This window comes from Talpa occidentalis, unplaced genomic scaffold (genome assembly GCF_014898055.3).
Source record: "Talpa occidentalis isolate TD23 unplaced genomic scaffold, MPIMG_talOcc4v2.1 talOcc4.15, whole genome shotgun sequence".
Lineage (NCBI taxonomy): Eukaryota > Metazoa > Chordata > Mammalia > Eulipotyphla > Talpidae > Talpa > Talpa occidentalis.
In genome coordinates, this window is record NW_023601543.1 from 57750121 (window position 1) to 57767295 (window position 17175).

The 17175-nt window shown below is 43.0% G+C and overlaps 1 protein-coding gene across 2 annotated transcripts in view; it reads right to left on the minus strand.

Annotated features, from left to right (window-relative positions):
- Nucleotides 1–17175, minus strand: part of ZNF81 (zinc finger protein 81) — a 66410-nt gene that overhangs the window by 20184 nt on the left and 29051 nt on the right. For both annotated transcript variants that reach the window (XM_054695752.1, XM_037512455.2), the window contains exon 4: nucleotides 4815–4910. In XM_054695752.1, the coding sequence (XP_054551727.1) occupies nucleotides 4815–4910 (96 nt within the window). The remainder of the gene's footprint in view (nucleotides 1–4814; nucleotides 4911–17175) is intronic.

Genomic DNA, 17175 nt, shown 5'->3' on the forward strand with positions numbered 1-17175 from the left:
TTAATATATGTGTCATAGAACACAACACCCATCATCAGCTGAGTATATTATTTCCAGGTAACATGGAAAATTCCCCTACGTGGACCATGTGCTGAAATCATATAGAGTGTACTCTAAGACTATAACAGATTTGATAGGACAATACAGAGGAAATAGACAAATTCCTTGAAAAATACAACCTACTATGTCTGACAAAAGGAAAATCTAAGTAGCCCTGTCTATTGAAGAAATTGAATTTGTTATTATAAATTTCCTATTAAGAAAACTCCAGGTCCAGATGGTTCCATTGGTGAATTGCATGAAATATTAAAAGAAAAAGCAACAGTTTTTTCACCAACTACTTCAGAAAATAAAGAAGGGAATCCTTCACAACTTAATAGCATAACCTTAATCCCAAAACCAGACAAAGACATTGCAACAGAAAAAAGAAAACTACAAACCAATATAAAAAATGAAAATATTTTCAAATAAAATATCAGTAAGTAGAATCCAGTAATTTATAATAAGGATAATATATCACAATCAACTAGTATTTATCTCAGAAATGCAAGGTTAGTTTAGGGTAGTGCTTGAAAAATCAATAAATTCACATATTAACAAAATAAAAGTGAAAACTCACGATCATTTTAATGGATGAAGAAAAAGCATTTGACCAAGTCAACACTTAACTAACCATTATGAAAACAACAACAACAAAAATCTTCAACATGTAGGACTAGAAAGGAATATACATGATCTGATAAAGGGCAGCTTTAAAAACCCTACAACTAACATCATACTTATGGTATGAATATTTTGCCCCTAATATTGGAAACAAGGCAAACATGCCCATGCTCACCACTTCTATTTGACATCAAACTGAAGGCTTGAGACAGTGAAACAAGAAAAGAAATAGAAATGAAAGTGAGATTACAAAAGAAAAGTAAAAAAAAAGTGATAATGATTGCTTATATAAAAAACCCCAAGGAACCTACAAGAAAACTAATAGGTAGGGCCTCCCCGGTGGCGCAGCGGTTGAGCGCTGGGTTGCGAAGCTGCCTGCGGCCTCTGCGGCGCCGGTTCGATCCCCAGCTGCTTCCCGGCCACCTGAGGAGGGTCCCACATGGCGCGCAGACCTCTCCTGCCGCCCGCTGCTCCCCTCAGCAGTGTACTTCGGTCCTTCTGCCTGCTCTGCTCCCCGCTCTGGCTCTGGTGAATTCTCTCACCCTCCCGCGCTTCTGACTGTACCCAGTGCATGTATAAACAAACAAACAAATAAAGAAAGAAAGAAAACATGCCTCTATAAAAAAAAAAAAAGAAAGAAAAGAAAACTGATAGGTAGATTCAGAATGCCTCAGGATACAAAATCAATGTACAAAAAAATCAACCACTAGCAATGAGCAATGGGGGGGGAAATAATGTCATTCACAATAGTATCAAAAAACAACAAATACTCAGGGATAAGTTTCATGAAGGATACAGAAGACCACTACACAGAAAACTGTAAAACTATGTTGAAAGAAATTAAGGAGCTAGGGCCTCCCCTGGTGGCGCAGGCGGTTGAGCACAGTGCTGTGAAGCTGTCCACGGCCTCTGCAGCACCAGTTCCTTCCCGACCGACTGGCCAGCGAGGGTCCCACATGGTGTGGCAGACCTCTCCTGTCTCGCCCACTGTTCCCCTCAGCAATGTATTTCGTCAGTCTGCCTGTTCTGCTCCCCGCTCTGTCTCTGGTGAGTCCTCTCACCCTCCTGTGCCTCTGGCCTGTACCCCAGTTCTTGTATAAATAAATAAAAATCTTTATTAAAAAAAGAAATTAAGGAGCTAGATAAATGCAGAAATAAGCCATGTTTGTGGATTAGAAGGCTCAATATTGTCAAGACGTCAAGTCTCAATTCTCCTAAAATTGATCTAGAAAGTCAACTCAATTCCAAACAAATCTGTTTATAAAACTTACATGGAAATACAAATAACCTAGAAGAGCCAAAGTAACATAAAAAAAGCAATGCTGGAGAATTTATCTTACCTGATCTTAAGACTTATTATAAAAGCTACAGTAATAAAGAAAATATGGGTTTGCCAAAAGAAAAGTATTAACGGTTTTTTCCTTTTTTTTTATGCTATGGTTGTTATTTGTTTGTTTGTTTGTTTGTTTATTATATCATTGTTCATTTTTGTACAATGTTTGCTTTCTCCTCTCAGGTATTGTCCCCGTGAAATTCCCACCACCAATTCACCTGTGCACCATCACCATAGTCCCTTGTGCTCTTTCCTCCCCTGTTTTGATCCCTCTCCCTCCTTTTCTTATTTTAGATGCTCTGGCAAGTAGGGCCTTGAGGAGCCTTGCAGATCAGGAGAGACTTCCCCACCCATTAGTATAATTCCCAGAGACAGCAAAGGACTCTTTAGGGATACCTTTCATATGCAAAACAACCAAACCAATCAACTCTTTTACCTAGAGCTGCTTTGCCTCTGTCCTACTCTGGGTGAGGTACCAAGGATAGTTCCTACACATTGGAGACCTCTGAAATTACTCAAACTAGCCAATCCTCAACTTTCCCAGTCTGCTCACTCAGTTTCACCCATTCTTTCCCATGATAATCACAATAAAGACTCCTGCCCATCGCTTTCCCCTCATATCTTTTGCTTCCTGACTGATCCTTATGCTTCTCTGTGTGGCCTTGCCCTGTGTGGCACGCCCCCCCCCCTTTTAGAAACTGAATTACCAACTATCTTCTCAATGCAATCATTTCTGGATCTGTTAGCCTGAATAATACTAAAACCTACATTTTAAAATAAAAAGACATAGAACAATTAAATAGACTAGAGTTCAGAAATAGATTCAATTGTTTAAGTTCATTAATTGTTAAAAAATGTGCCTAGAAAATTCAATGGAAAAAAAGATTCTTCAACAAATGGTTCTGGAACAATTGGATATTGTATTGAAAAAATTAACATCAATCCTTAAACACCCAAAATGGACCATAGACCTAAACTGAAAGAATTAAAATGATAAAACTTACAGAAGAAGGTGATCTTGCAGTAGTCAAGATTTCTTAAACTGATCACAAAAAAGTACTAAAAACTTTCAAAAGATTATAAATTAGACTTCATCAAAATTTACATGTTTGCTCTTTGATAAGACTCCAGGAAGAAAATAAAATTGCAAGACACAAATTAGTACAAAATACTAAAATGCTGGCAATACAACTATCTGGCAAGGGAGTTATATCTGGCAAATATAAATAACTCTTATGGCTCAATAATAAGACAAAAAATGGGAAAGAAATTTGAATAGACCCTTCACAAAAAAAATGTACAAATTGTAAATAAGCACATGAAATTATACTGAACATCAGAGGAATGCAACTGAAAAACACAATGAGATACCATTACACATGTATTTTGATATAAAAAATTAAAGAAACTGATCACACCAAATGTTGGTGAAGGTGCGGAGTAATGGGGATTCTAATGTACTGCCCTAAGAATGTAAAATGACATAGCCACTCTGGAAGACAGTTTGGCAATTTCTTATAAAGGAAAGTATACACCTTTTATATGACCCAGCAACTCCATTCCTGGTATTTACCCAACACAAATGTAAGTATGTCCACATAAAGATATACCAGAATGTTTACTGCAGTTTTATTTACAATAAAATTTTATTTACCATCAACAGGTATATAGATAAACAACCTGCAATATATTCATACCATGGAACACTATTCACCATTTAAAAGGAACAAACTAGTGATAGAATCAATAACATGGATGACTCACAAAATTATCCTGAACAAATGAAGCCAGACCCAAAACAGCAATACAGTAGGAGTCCATCATAAGAAACCCTAATTAAGACAAATCTAATCTACAGGGACAAGCGGTATGAGGGAGTGCTTTGTGTGATGGATATCATACAAAAGGTGGATATAACAGGATGTACCTTTATCAAAACTCATCAAACTGTGCAATTCAAATGGATACATTCATTTTGTTATATGTAAACTATAGTAAAGTGATTTTATTTATTTTTTTTTTTAATAAATTTTATTGTTATATTCCCCATACAATTGCAGCCCCCCCATTCTGACCCCAATCCCTCCCCTCCACCCCCGCCCCCTAAAAGTGTCTCTGGTTCATAGTTTTTTTGTTGATTTTGATTTTCACTTTCTTGTAGTTATTCATTTTCCTGGTCCCTTATTTAAGTTTTCTAGATTCCTGCTATGAGTGAGACCATCCGGTATTTTTCTTTTAGTAAAGTTGATTTTAAAAGAAAAATGTTAAGTGACAGTGATCATAAAGTCAGAAGATGGGAGAGAGGCCTGGACATAGGTGAGATGGAAAGGAGTGGGAAGGGTGAAGGCAAGACCTACAAAGAGAACAGGGGGTGAGGCTGGGTGTGGGTGACTACTGGTATCTTAGAATGAGAAATGAAAGTGAAACCAAATGAGGAAGAACAGGAGTGAGGGAACCGACTGATGAGCAAGGAAAACAAATCCCTTAAAACCTGAATGTATTTTGTAAGACTCTAAGACCCTGGAGGTGGGGTTTAAGTAATGAAGTGTAAAGATAGAATGGAAAGAGAGAATAGTGGAGAAAGCAAGATCGACAGAGGGAAGCCTGATGTATGACCCAGAGCACAGGAATTGCAGCAATTCTCTTGGAAATAAAGGGAGAAAACAATTTGGTACCTGAGAGGCCACCATTATTTATCCTGAAGTTGTATCTAAAGTTTAGAACCTTCAAAAAAGCAATAATAACAGCATTCAAAAGGCATCAACCTCTCTTAGGAAAAAAAATGTCCATGTGTCCTGCCTGAATCCCACTCACTCACCTGAACAGCTCTGATGTGGGATTTCCCTCTCCAACATCCATGGCTCCTCTCCTCTCTCCAACTTGAAGATCACCTCTGGTTTGGGAATTTCATATCCTGTTAACATAATAGAGAATTGAAAGCAACTAGTTGCTTTCCATTTGTTCTTGGTAAAGTAAACACATTTCATTACAAAGAGTAATCATTACGAAGGTGAAAGGGTACTGAAGAATCGCAGGCAAAGCCAGGGAAAGCAGCTGAGAATAGGTGGGGATACCCTCATGGAGGCTCTGCGTTAGTTTCCTTAGGGCTGCTATACAAGGCCATCTTCTCCCTGTGTGTCTTCTCTTGGTCTTTCCTCTATGCATGTCTACTTCTATGCACAAATTTCCCTTTTTTTATAAGGACACTGGTTATATTTGATTAGAGTCCACTCCAAAGACCTCATTTTAACTTGATTATCTTTGTCAGGACTGTATTTTGAAATAAGTTGCCATACTAGAGGCTAAGACTTCCAAGTATCTTTGGTGGGGGGAGGCGAATGCAACCCATTAGAGTCTGTCTTCCAACCCCCTAAGGTTCACATCCTTCCTGTGTGTAAAATATACTAACTCCACCCCAATATCCCCCAAAGTCTTAGTGATTCCAGCATCAACTCTTAAGTGCAAAATTTCATCTGAACATTTCATCATGTAAATCACCGAAGTCTGTTCTGGGTGAGACTGGATATGAGTCATCCTGGAATAAAATTACTTTCCATGAAAATCTGTGCCATTTTGTGTAAGAAAACTTCATAAGTTTTCTGCTTCCAAAGTTATCTGCTTCCAAAATACATTGGTGACACAGGCATAAGATGGGCATTCCATTCCAAAGACAGAAGTCAGAAGTAAAGAAAAAAGAAATCACAGGTCCCAAGCAGGTTCAAAACCTAGCAGCACAAATTCCATTAGATTTTAAGGCTAGAGAATAACCCTCAGTGGTTTGATGCTCTGTCCTCCAAGCTCACCAGGGTGCTCCCCACCTTGGCCCTGGGCCAGGAATGGCACCACTCACTAGTGATCCACTAGTAAAACTTTGCTTCCAGATGATCTGCTGGCCTAGAGGTCCTAGTTCCAAAGGGAGGACTGCGCCACCAGGAGACACAACAACAATTCCATTGAGCTTGCAGTTGAGTCTGCCACCTGAACACTCTGGGCTCCTTATCCCTCTGAATCAACAGGCACAGAGGGGTACTGACTGCGGTGGCTGAGCCTGACCACCAAGCAGAAATCAGAAAGCTATATCACAATGGAGGGAAAGAAGAGTATGTCTAGAATACAGGAGGCCCCGCAAGGCAGGGTAACATGCCCTATGATTAAAGTCAATGGAAAACTACAACAATCCAACAAAAGTGGGATTAACAATGGCTCAGACCTTTCAGGAATGAAGGTTTGGATAATCTCACCAAGTAAAAAACCACCATCAGCTGAGATACTTGCTGAGGGCAAAAGGGATACCAAATGGGCAGTGGAAGAAGAAATTCTGCCTCAAGACTGCAACACAGAAACCTTACCTTGATTTTCAGTCTGCTGGCCTGCCCTGAAAATTTAGGACTTAAGATTGGGACATCAACCCTTACCTGAATATCTAGCCTGCTGGCCTGCCCTATAAACTTTAAACTTGCCAGTCCCCACAGTAAGATGAACCAATTCCTTAAAATAAATCCCTCTGCCACCATTCCTGTATATACATATATAGAGATAGAGATAGATAGATGAATAGAGAGATGGATAGATAGAGGCAGATAGACAGACACAGACAGATACAGATATATAGGATGATGTGTGCACATATGTATACCTTGTGTTCCATTTCTCTGGAGAACTATAATAGAGATTTTGGTATTGAGTATAGCTCTAGAGGAACAGAATCTTAAGGATAAGTTTTCTGAATTGGTTATGGGGTTTCTGACTAGATTTAAAGGCACTAGACATCATGATTAGATGTCTAGTCGTAAAAAAGGGATTGATAGTCCATGACATGATGCAGCAAAAGAGATACCAAATATCACCACTTCTAATCAAATGCTTATAAGAGGAAAGGTTCTTGGTGACCATGTATTTGATGGCAGAGAAATTCTTGTCAAACTTACAAGTCTAATAAGATTGCTTATCGCTCCTAATTGCACTCATAAAGTGGGGAAAGAAAAGGATGAGCTCACAGATTTGATTTTCCAGCTCAAGCACTGTGTAAACGACCTGATAATTGCTATGTCCGTCCTGAAATAAATTCTTCGTTGCTGTAGCTACAGAGCTGAGACTGCTGGAAACCAAACTCAGAGTCTCATCCTGTGAGTGGCTAAATTACAACACAAATTGAATCCCCACGCTCGCAGGTGTCTGCTGTTAAAGTGAGGGCATTGACTGGGAAGTAATGGGATCATGAACACCGGAATGGGGACATCTGAGGACACCTAACCTCTAAATTCAGATGAATCTTCTTGCCAGTATGAGCAGCCCTTCCACTCCTACCCCCGCAACCCCCCACCCAGAATATTAATCCTATTTTTTCTGAGGAACCTGCAATGACCTTCTCTGTGGCGCTCGCCTTGTGAGGCACTGCTGATTCCCCTAGGGGTCTGCTCCCACCACCCTTCTTTCCTTCTAGACCTATAATGAGACCCAAGTCCCATCAGGGCCCAAAGGCTGAGGGAGGTACAGATGAATCGGGGTTTTAGGAGCAGGCCCGGAGTCCGAGGACCCCAGGCAGGCTCTTCCTTGGCTGGTCTTCAGCGAGGAAAGAATTCAACATCAAGACCAGAGTTACAGAAAAGCAAGAGATTTATTGATAGGTAGGTAAGAAGGACAGGAAAGCTCTCTGAACAGAGAGGGGGCCCTCGGGGTAGCTGATTGAGGTGGCAAGAAGCAGATGCTTATATGGGTATAGTGGGCAAGGAGTGGGGGTTTGGCAGTTGGGTGTCTCCATGTTATGTCTCTTGCTGATTGGTTGGCCCCAGGGGGTCTCCTAGGCTCCTAGGTCCACTAAGTTTGTGGAGATCTCCTAGGCTATCCAGGTCCACTGAGTTTGCCCACGTTACCTGGCCTACCTTCCTGAAACTAGCCTTGGTCCGTTGCTTTAGCATCGCATTACTGTGTTGGTGTTCTGAAATCTCCAATCAGACTGACAAATGGACCTAGGGCTTGTGGGGTGGGGGGAGTAAGGGCACCCTCCTAGTTCCAACTGAGTGTTTCTCAATCAGGCTGCTAAGCGGACTTAGGTGCTTGGAGCACCCTGTTCCTAACTGACTGATGTAGGGTAAAGAAAATAATCAGGCTTTTCTGCCCTTCCGCCATCAGGATAGATGATGGATCCTTGTCCTGAATGCATGCCTGATGGCGGGCACCTGGAATAGGGTGTGGGCATAGGTAGATGGGATTCAGCTGAGCTAAGACTGTGCTTTTAAGGGCGGCATCACGGGGGGACGCCAGCAGCAGCAGCAGCAGCAGCAGCAGCAGCAGCAGCAGCAGCAGCAGCAGCAGCAGCTGCAGCTGAAGCCGAAAGAGAAGCCGAGAAGCAGCAGAACGAACGCTAGAGAGCCCAGATAGAGTAAAGACTTGCTGGGGGCTGGGAGGCCTGCCAGCCTCCCAGCCCCCAGCCCCCCAGCCAGCACCCCTGCCTGCCATATGCCTGGTGAACCCCAAATAAAAAACCTACAAAACTACTGAGGACTCTGACTCCTCCTTTACCCGGTCTGCATGGGATCAGAAAATCTGCACTGTGGTCCAGTTCCTGCCTTTACAGTTGGCGTAAGTCGGCAAGATCCATGCAGACGGGTACTGGAGTCCTCCGAAGACCTGGAGGGACTAAGGAGTAAAAGACTGCCTGTGACGACTCTGGAGGCGCCATGGCGGTATAGAAGATGGATACGTCCACGAGCTACAGGATGAGACCTGGCATGAAGGAGACGCCCGAAAGGACCAGCCAACGACACCGGAAAGGACCAGCCAATGACACCGGATAGGACCAGCCAACGACACCGGAAAGGACCAGCCAATGACCCCTGAGGCAGCAGGCCGTTGCTGAAGCAGGGAGAGGCCAATGGACTTCAACTGATGGACATGGACTGATGAACTTGGACTGACAATCCCGCCAGAAGGTGGAGGACCTTGGCAGGTTATGTTTTTTTTTTTGAGAATCTGGGGGTGGCCAGTGGGCCTAGATGGCCAAAAGCAGCCTGTTATGCCCAGCAGCCAGGTGGAGGAGAAAAGCCAACTAAGAAGGCAAAAGCTGGTGCTGATGCTAAGTTGAGAAGCCCTGAGCAGCTGTTAAGCAGCCTGAGTATGCTGAAGCCCTGTGAGTCTCGTAAAATTACCTGTGGGTGATGCCCTGCTCATTCTTGAGTGAGGGTGAGGAGCTGAGGAACCTGTCCTTGGGAGACGGGTGGGGAGCGTGGCTTGAGGTGGAGCCCAAGCCGCATGTAGAGTTTTGATCCCCGACCCATGTGCTTGTGCAGTGGGTTGGCCTGAGTGCAGGGGTCTGCGAGTCGCATGGGTGGCCATGAAGGCCTAATGTTGGAGCGACTGCAGACAGAAACCCTGAGGGTTGGCGATTACCCCCAACAGAATAAAATTGCCAATCCCAGAGCGAGTGCATCCTGGGGGTGGATTCTGTGTGTGGCTAGTAGCCGAGACTACAGCCAGAGAAGGCCAGGAAGCCTGACGGCTCCTGGTATGTTATAGCAGATGCCGTGAGTGGTTCCCCTCCCTCGTATGAGCAGTGCCTTCGGCAGCAGATTTGGTGGCTCATCTGCTGGTACCAATAATTGTCTTTTGCACTAGGTTGGGGCCCTGCCTGGACTTATTTGTGTTCTGTTGTATTTTGTTATATTGTATTTTGTTATATTTGATGTATTTGCTTTTGTGGACCATGGCTGCATTGTTTGTTTACTTAGAAAATTGTATATATATGTATAGACTGTATGGCAGAAAACCCTGAGGGGGTGGACTGTAGGGTAAAGAAAATAATCAGGCTTTTCTGCCCTTCCGCCATCAGGATAGATGGATCCTTGTCCTGAATGCATGCCTGATGGCGGGCACCTGGAATAGGGTGTGGGCATAGGTAGATGGGATTCAGCTGAGCTAAGACTGTGCTTTTAAGGGCGGCGTCACGGGGACGCCAGCAGCAGCAGCAGCAGCAGCAGCAGCAGCAGCAGCAGCAGCAGCAGCAGCTAAAGCCGAAAGAGAAGCCGAGAAGCAGCAGAACGAACGCCAGAGAGCCCAGATAGAGTGAAGACTTGCTGGCCTCCCAGCCCCCCAGCCAGCACCCCTGCCTGCCATATGCCTGGTGAACCCCAAATAAAAAACCTACAAAACTACTGAGGACTCTGACTCCTCCTTTACCCGGTCTGCATGGGATCAGAAAACCTGCACTGTGCCCAGTCCTGCCCTTTACAACTGCATATACCAATTTTCTAACCTCCTTCCTCCCTCACAGAGAGTGCCACATGAGGGAGTACACTACACTCCAAAAGAACTGCATGATTTGTCAAATTTATCCAGACAGAAATCTGAAAAAAATATGTGTGGAAATAAATATTAAGAACGTGGGAAAATGAAGAGGAACAAAAAGTTGGGTCAGGTCAAACAAATGTAATGACACAATAAGTAGATTCTGAATTTAATGTTGCCACTTGAATGGTTAGAAAGGGCTCAAACAGTTTGGTTGGTTGGCTGAAACAAACTAAAATGGGGTCTACATTGACTGCAGCTGAAAGGCCAGAACTACTTTGTTTCACCACAGAGCAAGGTATGCAAAAGCTTATGGACACTGGAATGTTAGCATGGGTTTATCACGAAGACCTGGTCCAGTACTGGGAAGGCGCAGAGGGACTGTAGGGTAAATGATCGAATGATCATCAGGCTTTTCTGCCCTCCCTCCATCAGGATTGATGATGGATCCCTGAGATCCTGAATGCATGCCTGATGGTGGCACCTGGAGTAGGGTGTGGGCATGTGAGGACGGCATTCACTTGGGCTGAGAAGGGGCATATAAGGGCGGCAGCGTGGAAGGGACCCACGAGAAGAGAACAAGTGAGGGAGCGGAACGGAATGACCGGAAGAGAAGCAGCAGAGAAGCAGAGGCTGGAGAGCCCAGAACGAGTGAAGATTCGCTGGCACCTCTGCCTGCCGTGTACCTGGTAAAATCCCAATAAAAGCCTGAAAAAGCCACCGAGGGCTCCAGGACTCCTCCTTCACCTGTCTGCTCAGGCCAGAGATCCTACACTGTGCCTTCCTGCTGCTACAGGGACACCCCAAGATTGTGAGAAATAAAAGTGTGCTTCAAAAGCTCTGTGATTGTCAAAAAAGATAAATTCATGCCATTCGCAGCAACGTGGATGGAGCTGGAAGGGATTATGCTCAGTGAAGTAAGCCAGAAGGAAAAAGAAAAATATTGGATGGTTTCACTTATAGGAGGAATGTAGGGGAGCCAAATAAGGGGCCAGAAAAAAATATAATAAATTAAAAACAAAATTAACAGGCAACTATTCATCAGAGACACTCTGCAGGGGAGGAGGAAGAAGAGGGATCAAAACAGGGGAGGGAATGTGTTCTTCCACAAGGGACTATGGTGATGGCGCACGGCTGAACTGGTGGTGGGAATTTTATGGGAACTGCACCTGAGAGGAGAAAGCATGCATTGTACAAAAAGGAAGAATGATGTAAAATATATACAAAATAAAATTAAATTAAAAAAAATGAAAGCTCTGTGATTGTGCTTCTCTCTAGGTCAAATTACAGTGGGAACTGCTGCCTCTGAATTGGGAATCCCCAAACGCAATGGGGATAACTGGATCCTGGTGGCAGGGGCCAAGTGGAGGCACTTAATTGCCAGAAGCAAGGTGGACATGGTTACCATAAGGGACAGCAGGGTCAAAGCTATAATCAGAATACTCTGATTCACAGAGACCTAGATGTTAGCTAATTGGCCTGTGTAAGAAGAAACGTTCTAGGTCAAGTGAACTGAAATCTAACTTGAAGTATAAAACAGAGAGTCTTGCTCCCTAAGTCGCAGACCTGGGCCACTGTATAGACCCAGTACCTTTAAGGAAGGGGAGGCTGGGCTTTTAAGGAAGGGTGTAGAGCCAGCACCCCAAGCCTTGCCAGGTTCATGATGCCGGCAGACTGAAGAAGAGTCAGGGAGCCCTGGGCAGGCCCAACAACATGTCTATTGAAGCAGCAGGAGACAAGATAGACAGCAGCCGCAGCATTCACAGCCCCCAGCCAGAAGTTGGGTGGCTTTTGGCCCCCTTGGGCTCCCTTGGGTCCCCCAGACCCACCTCAGACCCCTCGGCCCTGGTAGCAGCAAAGGCAGAAGCAAAGGTAATGGCAGCAGACCCCCAGGAGAAGCCCTGTTAGTTTTTATGATTTATAACAAAGCCAGCACAGGGTCAGATTTGACATCTAGGTTACACAAATATGTTTTCGCACAAGCGAACTATACATCAAGGTTATTTACTGCTTTCGGCACATGGGGACTACATCCCAAGGTTACATGGCACATGGGGACTACATCCCAAGGTTACATGGTATCTACTAAGCCACCTGTGCTGGAAGGTCACTGCAAAAATCAGCCTGAGAAACCATTTTTTTCACTCTTCCAAAAAATTGAGAAGGAAGGTATAATACCTAACACGTTCTATGAAGCCAACATTACACTAATACCAAAACCGAACAAGGACAACACAAAAAAAGAAAACTATAGGCCAATCTCCCTAATGAACACTGATGCAAAAATCCTCAATAAAATTTTAGCTATCAGAATCCAACAGTGTATCCATAAGATAATTCACCACGACCAAGTAGGAGTCATTCCAGGGACACAAGGATGGTTCAACATCCGAAAATCAATCAACGTTATCCAACACATCAACAAAAAGAAATATAAAAACCATATGATAATATCAATAGATGCCGAGAAAGCTTTCGACAAAGTGCAACACCCATTCATGATAAAAGCCCTTGAAATTCTTGGGATACAAGGAACATATCTCAACATCATAAAGGCCATATACGACAAGCCAACAGCCAGTATCATTCTCAATGGTGAAAAGCTGAAAGCATTTCCATTAAGATCTGGAACAAGACAAGGATGTCCACTCTCACCACTGCTTTTCAATATAATACTGGAAGTCCTAGCCAGAGCAATAAGACAAGAGAAAGACATACAAGGAATCCAAACAGGAAAAGAAGAAGTCAAACTATCACTATTTGCAGATGATATGATAATCTACATAGGGAACCCCAAAAACCCCATAGAAAAACTAATTAAACTCATCAATCAGTTCAGCAAAGTGGCAGGATACAAAATCAACATGCAAAAGTCAGAAGCCTTCCTATACACTAACAATAAATCTGAAGAAGAAGAAATGAAAAAAAATCCCCTTTATTATCGAAACAAAAAAAATCAAATACTTGGGAATAAATCTAACAAAAGAGGTAAAGGACCTTTACAAAGAAAACTATAAAACACTGTTAAAAGAAATAGAAGAAGATACAAAGAAATGGAAAGACATCCCCTGCTCATGGATTGGAAGAATAAACATTATTAAAATGGCCATCCTATCAAAAGCAATATACCGATTCAATGCTATTCCAATAAAAATTTCAATGTTATTCTTCAAAGAAATAGAACAATTATTGATGAAATTCATATGGAATCACCAAAAACCCTGAATAGCCAAAGCTCTCCTGAAAAAAAAAAGAAGGGAATGGAGGCATCACACTCCCAGATTTCAAACTATACTACAAAGCCATAATCATCAAAACTGCATGGTATTGGAACAAGAACAGACACACAGACCAATGGAATCGAATAGAAAATCCAGAAATAAACCCACAGATTTATGGTCAACTAATCTTTGACAAAGGAGCAAAGACTATGCATTGGAGCAAAGAAAGTTTGTTCAATAAATGGTGCTGGGAAAACTGGGTCGCTACATGCAAAAGAATGAAGCTTGACCACTACCTCACACCATACACAAAAATCACTCAAAATGGATTAAAGAACTAGACATAAGACCTGAAACCATAAAATACATAGAAGGAAATATAGCGAAACACTACTTGATATGCACATCAAAGACATCTTTACAGACACATCACCCAAAGCAGTGATAGTGAAGGCAAAGATAAACAGCTGGGACTACATCAAATTAAAGAGCTTCTACACAGCAAAAGAGACAATAACAAAAACAAAGAGAAACCCCACCAACTGGGAGAACATTTTCACACACAACACTAATGATAAAGGACTGATCACAAAAATCTGCAAAGAGCCGATGAGACTCAACAACAACAAAGAAAATAATCCAGTCACAAAATGGGCAGAAGAGCTAAAAAGAAACTTCTCTGAAGAGGAAATGCAAATGGCCAACAGGCATATGAAAAAATGTTCAACATCACTTGCAATCAGGGAAATGCAAATCAAAACTACCATGAGATACCATCTTACACCAGTGAGAATGGCACATATTAAAAAAACTAGCAACAACAAATGTTGGCGAGGGTGTGGAGAAAAAGGAACTCTTCTGCAACTGTTGGTGGGAGTGCAGACTGGTCCAACCACTGTGGAGAGCTGTGTGGAGATTTCTGGACCTACTAAACATAGAGCTTCCATATGATCCAGCAATTCCACTCCTAGGTATTTACCCAAAGGACACAGAAACATCAATTCCAAAGAGCACCTGCACCCCTATGTTTATAGCAGCACTGTTTACAATAGCTAAGCTTTGGAAACAACCCAAATGCCCAAAAATAGATGACTGGATCAAGAAGATGTGGTACATATATACCATGGAATATTACTCAGCATTCAAAAAAGATAAACACATGCAATTTGCAGCAACATGGATGGCGCTGGAAGGGATCATGCTCAGCGAATAAGCCAAAAAGAAAAAGAAAAATACCGGATGGTCTCACTCATAGCAGGAATCTAGAAAACTTAAATAAGGGACCAGGAAAATGAATAACTATAAGAAAGTGAAAATCAAATCAACAAAAAACTATGAACCAGAGGCACTTTTTTGGGGGTGGGGGGCGGGAGGGGAGGGATTGGGGTCAGAATGGGGGGGTTGCAATTGTATGGGGAATATAAAAATAAAATTTATTATTTAAAAAAATGGAACTTTAAAAAATAAATAAATAAATAAAACTTTACCTCTTTAAGCAAGTTAAAAAAAAAAAAAGAAACCATTTTTTTCACTTGCCCTACAAAGGGTGACACTGCCGAAAATGTATACTATTACTCTTTCTACCAGCCTTCCCTAAAGGGATCTACAGCACTTTCTCAGGGTGACCACACACTGGGGAAAAGGAAATAATCAAACTTTTCAGAGATTCGTGGACACTGGCTCTGAAGATCCAACATGTCACCGTGGCCAACCAGGACTAGGAACTTAGGAACGTGAAGTGATTCTAATCAAATGAAGTGATCTATAGCTTTTTAGCTCAGGTTCATCTCATAACGGGCCTGAATCTATCCTGTGGTTATCACCCTGGTTCAGGCAAGCAGACTAGAATAGACATACTCAGCAACTGGCAGAATCCCCATATTGGTTCCCTGACCTGTGGGACAAAGGCTGTTTGGTGGGAAATGCCAACTAGAAGGCATTAGAAAACGGTTACCAAAAGCAGCACTGCATTCTGTAGGGAGGGCAGAAATGAGTGCTACCATCAAGGAGTTAACGGGTGATTCCCATCACATTCCATTTGGCTTGCCTATGTGGCATGTGAAAGTAGATGAATCTTCGAGAATGACAATCAATTATTTAACCTTAACCAGGTGGTAACTCCAATACCAGCTACTGTACCAGCTGTTGTTTCATTTCTTGATTAAATTATCACCTCATACTTGATCTTGGCTTGGGAGGTGCTTTTTATTTAAATGCAATACCTCCTAGTAAAGGCCACTAGAAAGTTCTTTCAGCTGGCAAGGCCAACTATATACCTTCCGTGTGCTACCTTAGTGGTATCTCAAATTGCTTTCCTATGCCACAACTTAGTCTATAGGGATCTTTGATTGACTGTGCCTTCCACAGATGTCACACTGACCCATGACATTGATGATGCTGCAGATTAGACCTAGTGAACAAGCGTGGGAGCTTGGGTTGGGTTATTTTGTGTCTCAACTATTCTGTGTCTTTGCCTTGATTGTTCTTTGCTTTGACTATTCTGCACCACTCAGAGTATGAATAGGGAAAGTTTGAGATAAGGAACCTCTCAGGGCAAAAGTCCCGGTATGAGGATCTACACATGCTGAAAACAGCAATAGATGATGTGGTTAGAGTAGCAAAAACACTGAGGCTTCCCTTGACTCTCCCTGATTTCCCAGCCTTGGCTGGGCCCAGCTGGTTACACATCCCCTACATACTCGTGCATTCCCTGTTTGCCTGCTTGCTTCTTTAATCTTTTTTATTTTCTGTCTGATTCTAAATAAAAAGGAGACTGCCCTTGGAGCCGGGCTGCACCTTTATCGTGCAGTCCCTTAGGCTTCTCACAGTTCTGCACATGGACTTTGAGTAATCCTTTTTCATCCCACCACCACACGTTGTAACGAGACAAACAAGAAGTGCTCTGGACTTACAGGTAAGGCATTTGTGTATCAGAGGGTGGGGTGAAATCTGACAAAAATGTAGGACCTTCCGCCTCAGTGAAATTTCTTGGGGTCCAGTGGTGTGGGGCATGTTGAGTGATCCCTTTTAAGGTGAAGAATGAGTTTTTGTATCGGCTCTTCCCACAAGCAAAAAGAGGGACACCTACTGGGCCTCTCTGGACTTCAGAAGCAACACAGCCCTCATCTGGGTGTGCTACTCTGGCCTATTGACCAAGCTGTGAGTGATGCCCAGAACAACAGCAGGGTGTGCAACACGTGCAGACCGCCACACAAGCTGCTCTGCCATGTGGGCCAGATGAGCCAGGAGATGCAATGGCAGATGGGGATGGGGCCCTTGGCTGTTCCCTATATGTGAATCAGCTCAGAGCTCAGGTTCATGGCACAAAGCCTGGCTCTAATTTTGAGAAATAGTTTTTGGCTTGCTAGTGGGCCTCAACTGACTTGCTCATTAAATTGAAGCATGTCAGTGGAGGAAAAGAAATTGAACGTGGATTTGCAAAGTAATGGTGAGTGAACTCAGAAGAGTCCAGCGCTGAATCCAGTGATGAGGTATGAGATATGTGGCATACTTTCCCTGGTGCCGCTTGTACAGGCCCGAGTCCTTATGACAGAGGCCCAGCCTGTGGATGGTGTGAGGCCAGGAGCAGCCCCTGTAGCACTGAGTCTGGGTCTTCCCGGAGTGCTGTTGTTTGAGAATGCAGCCCAGAGTGGTGGTACACTCCATCTAAGGTTA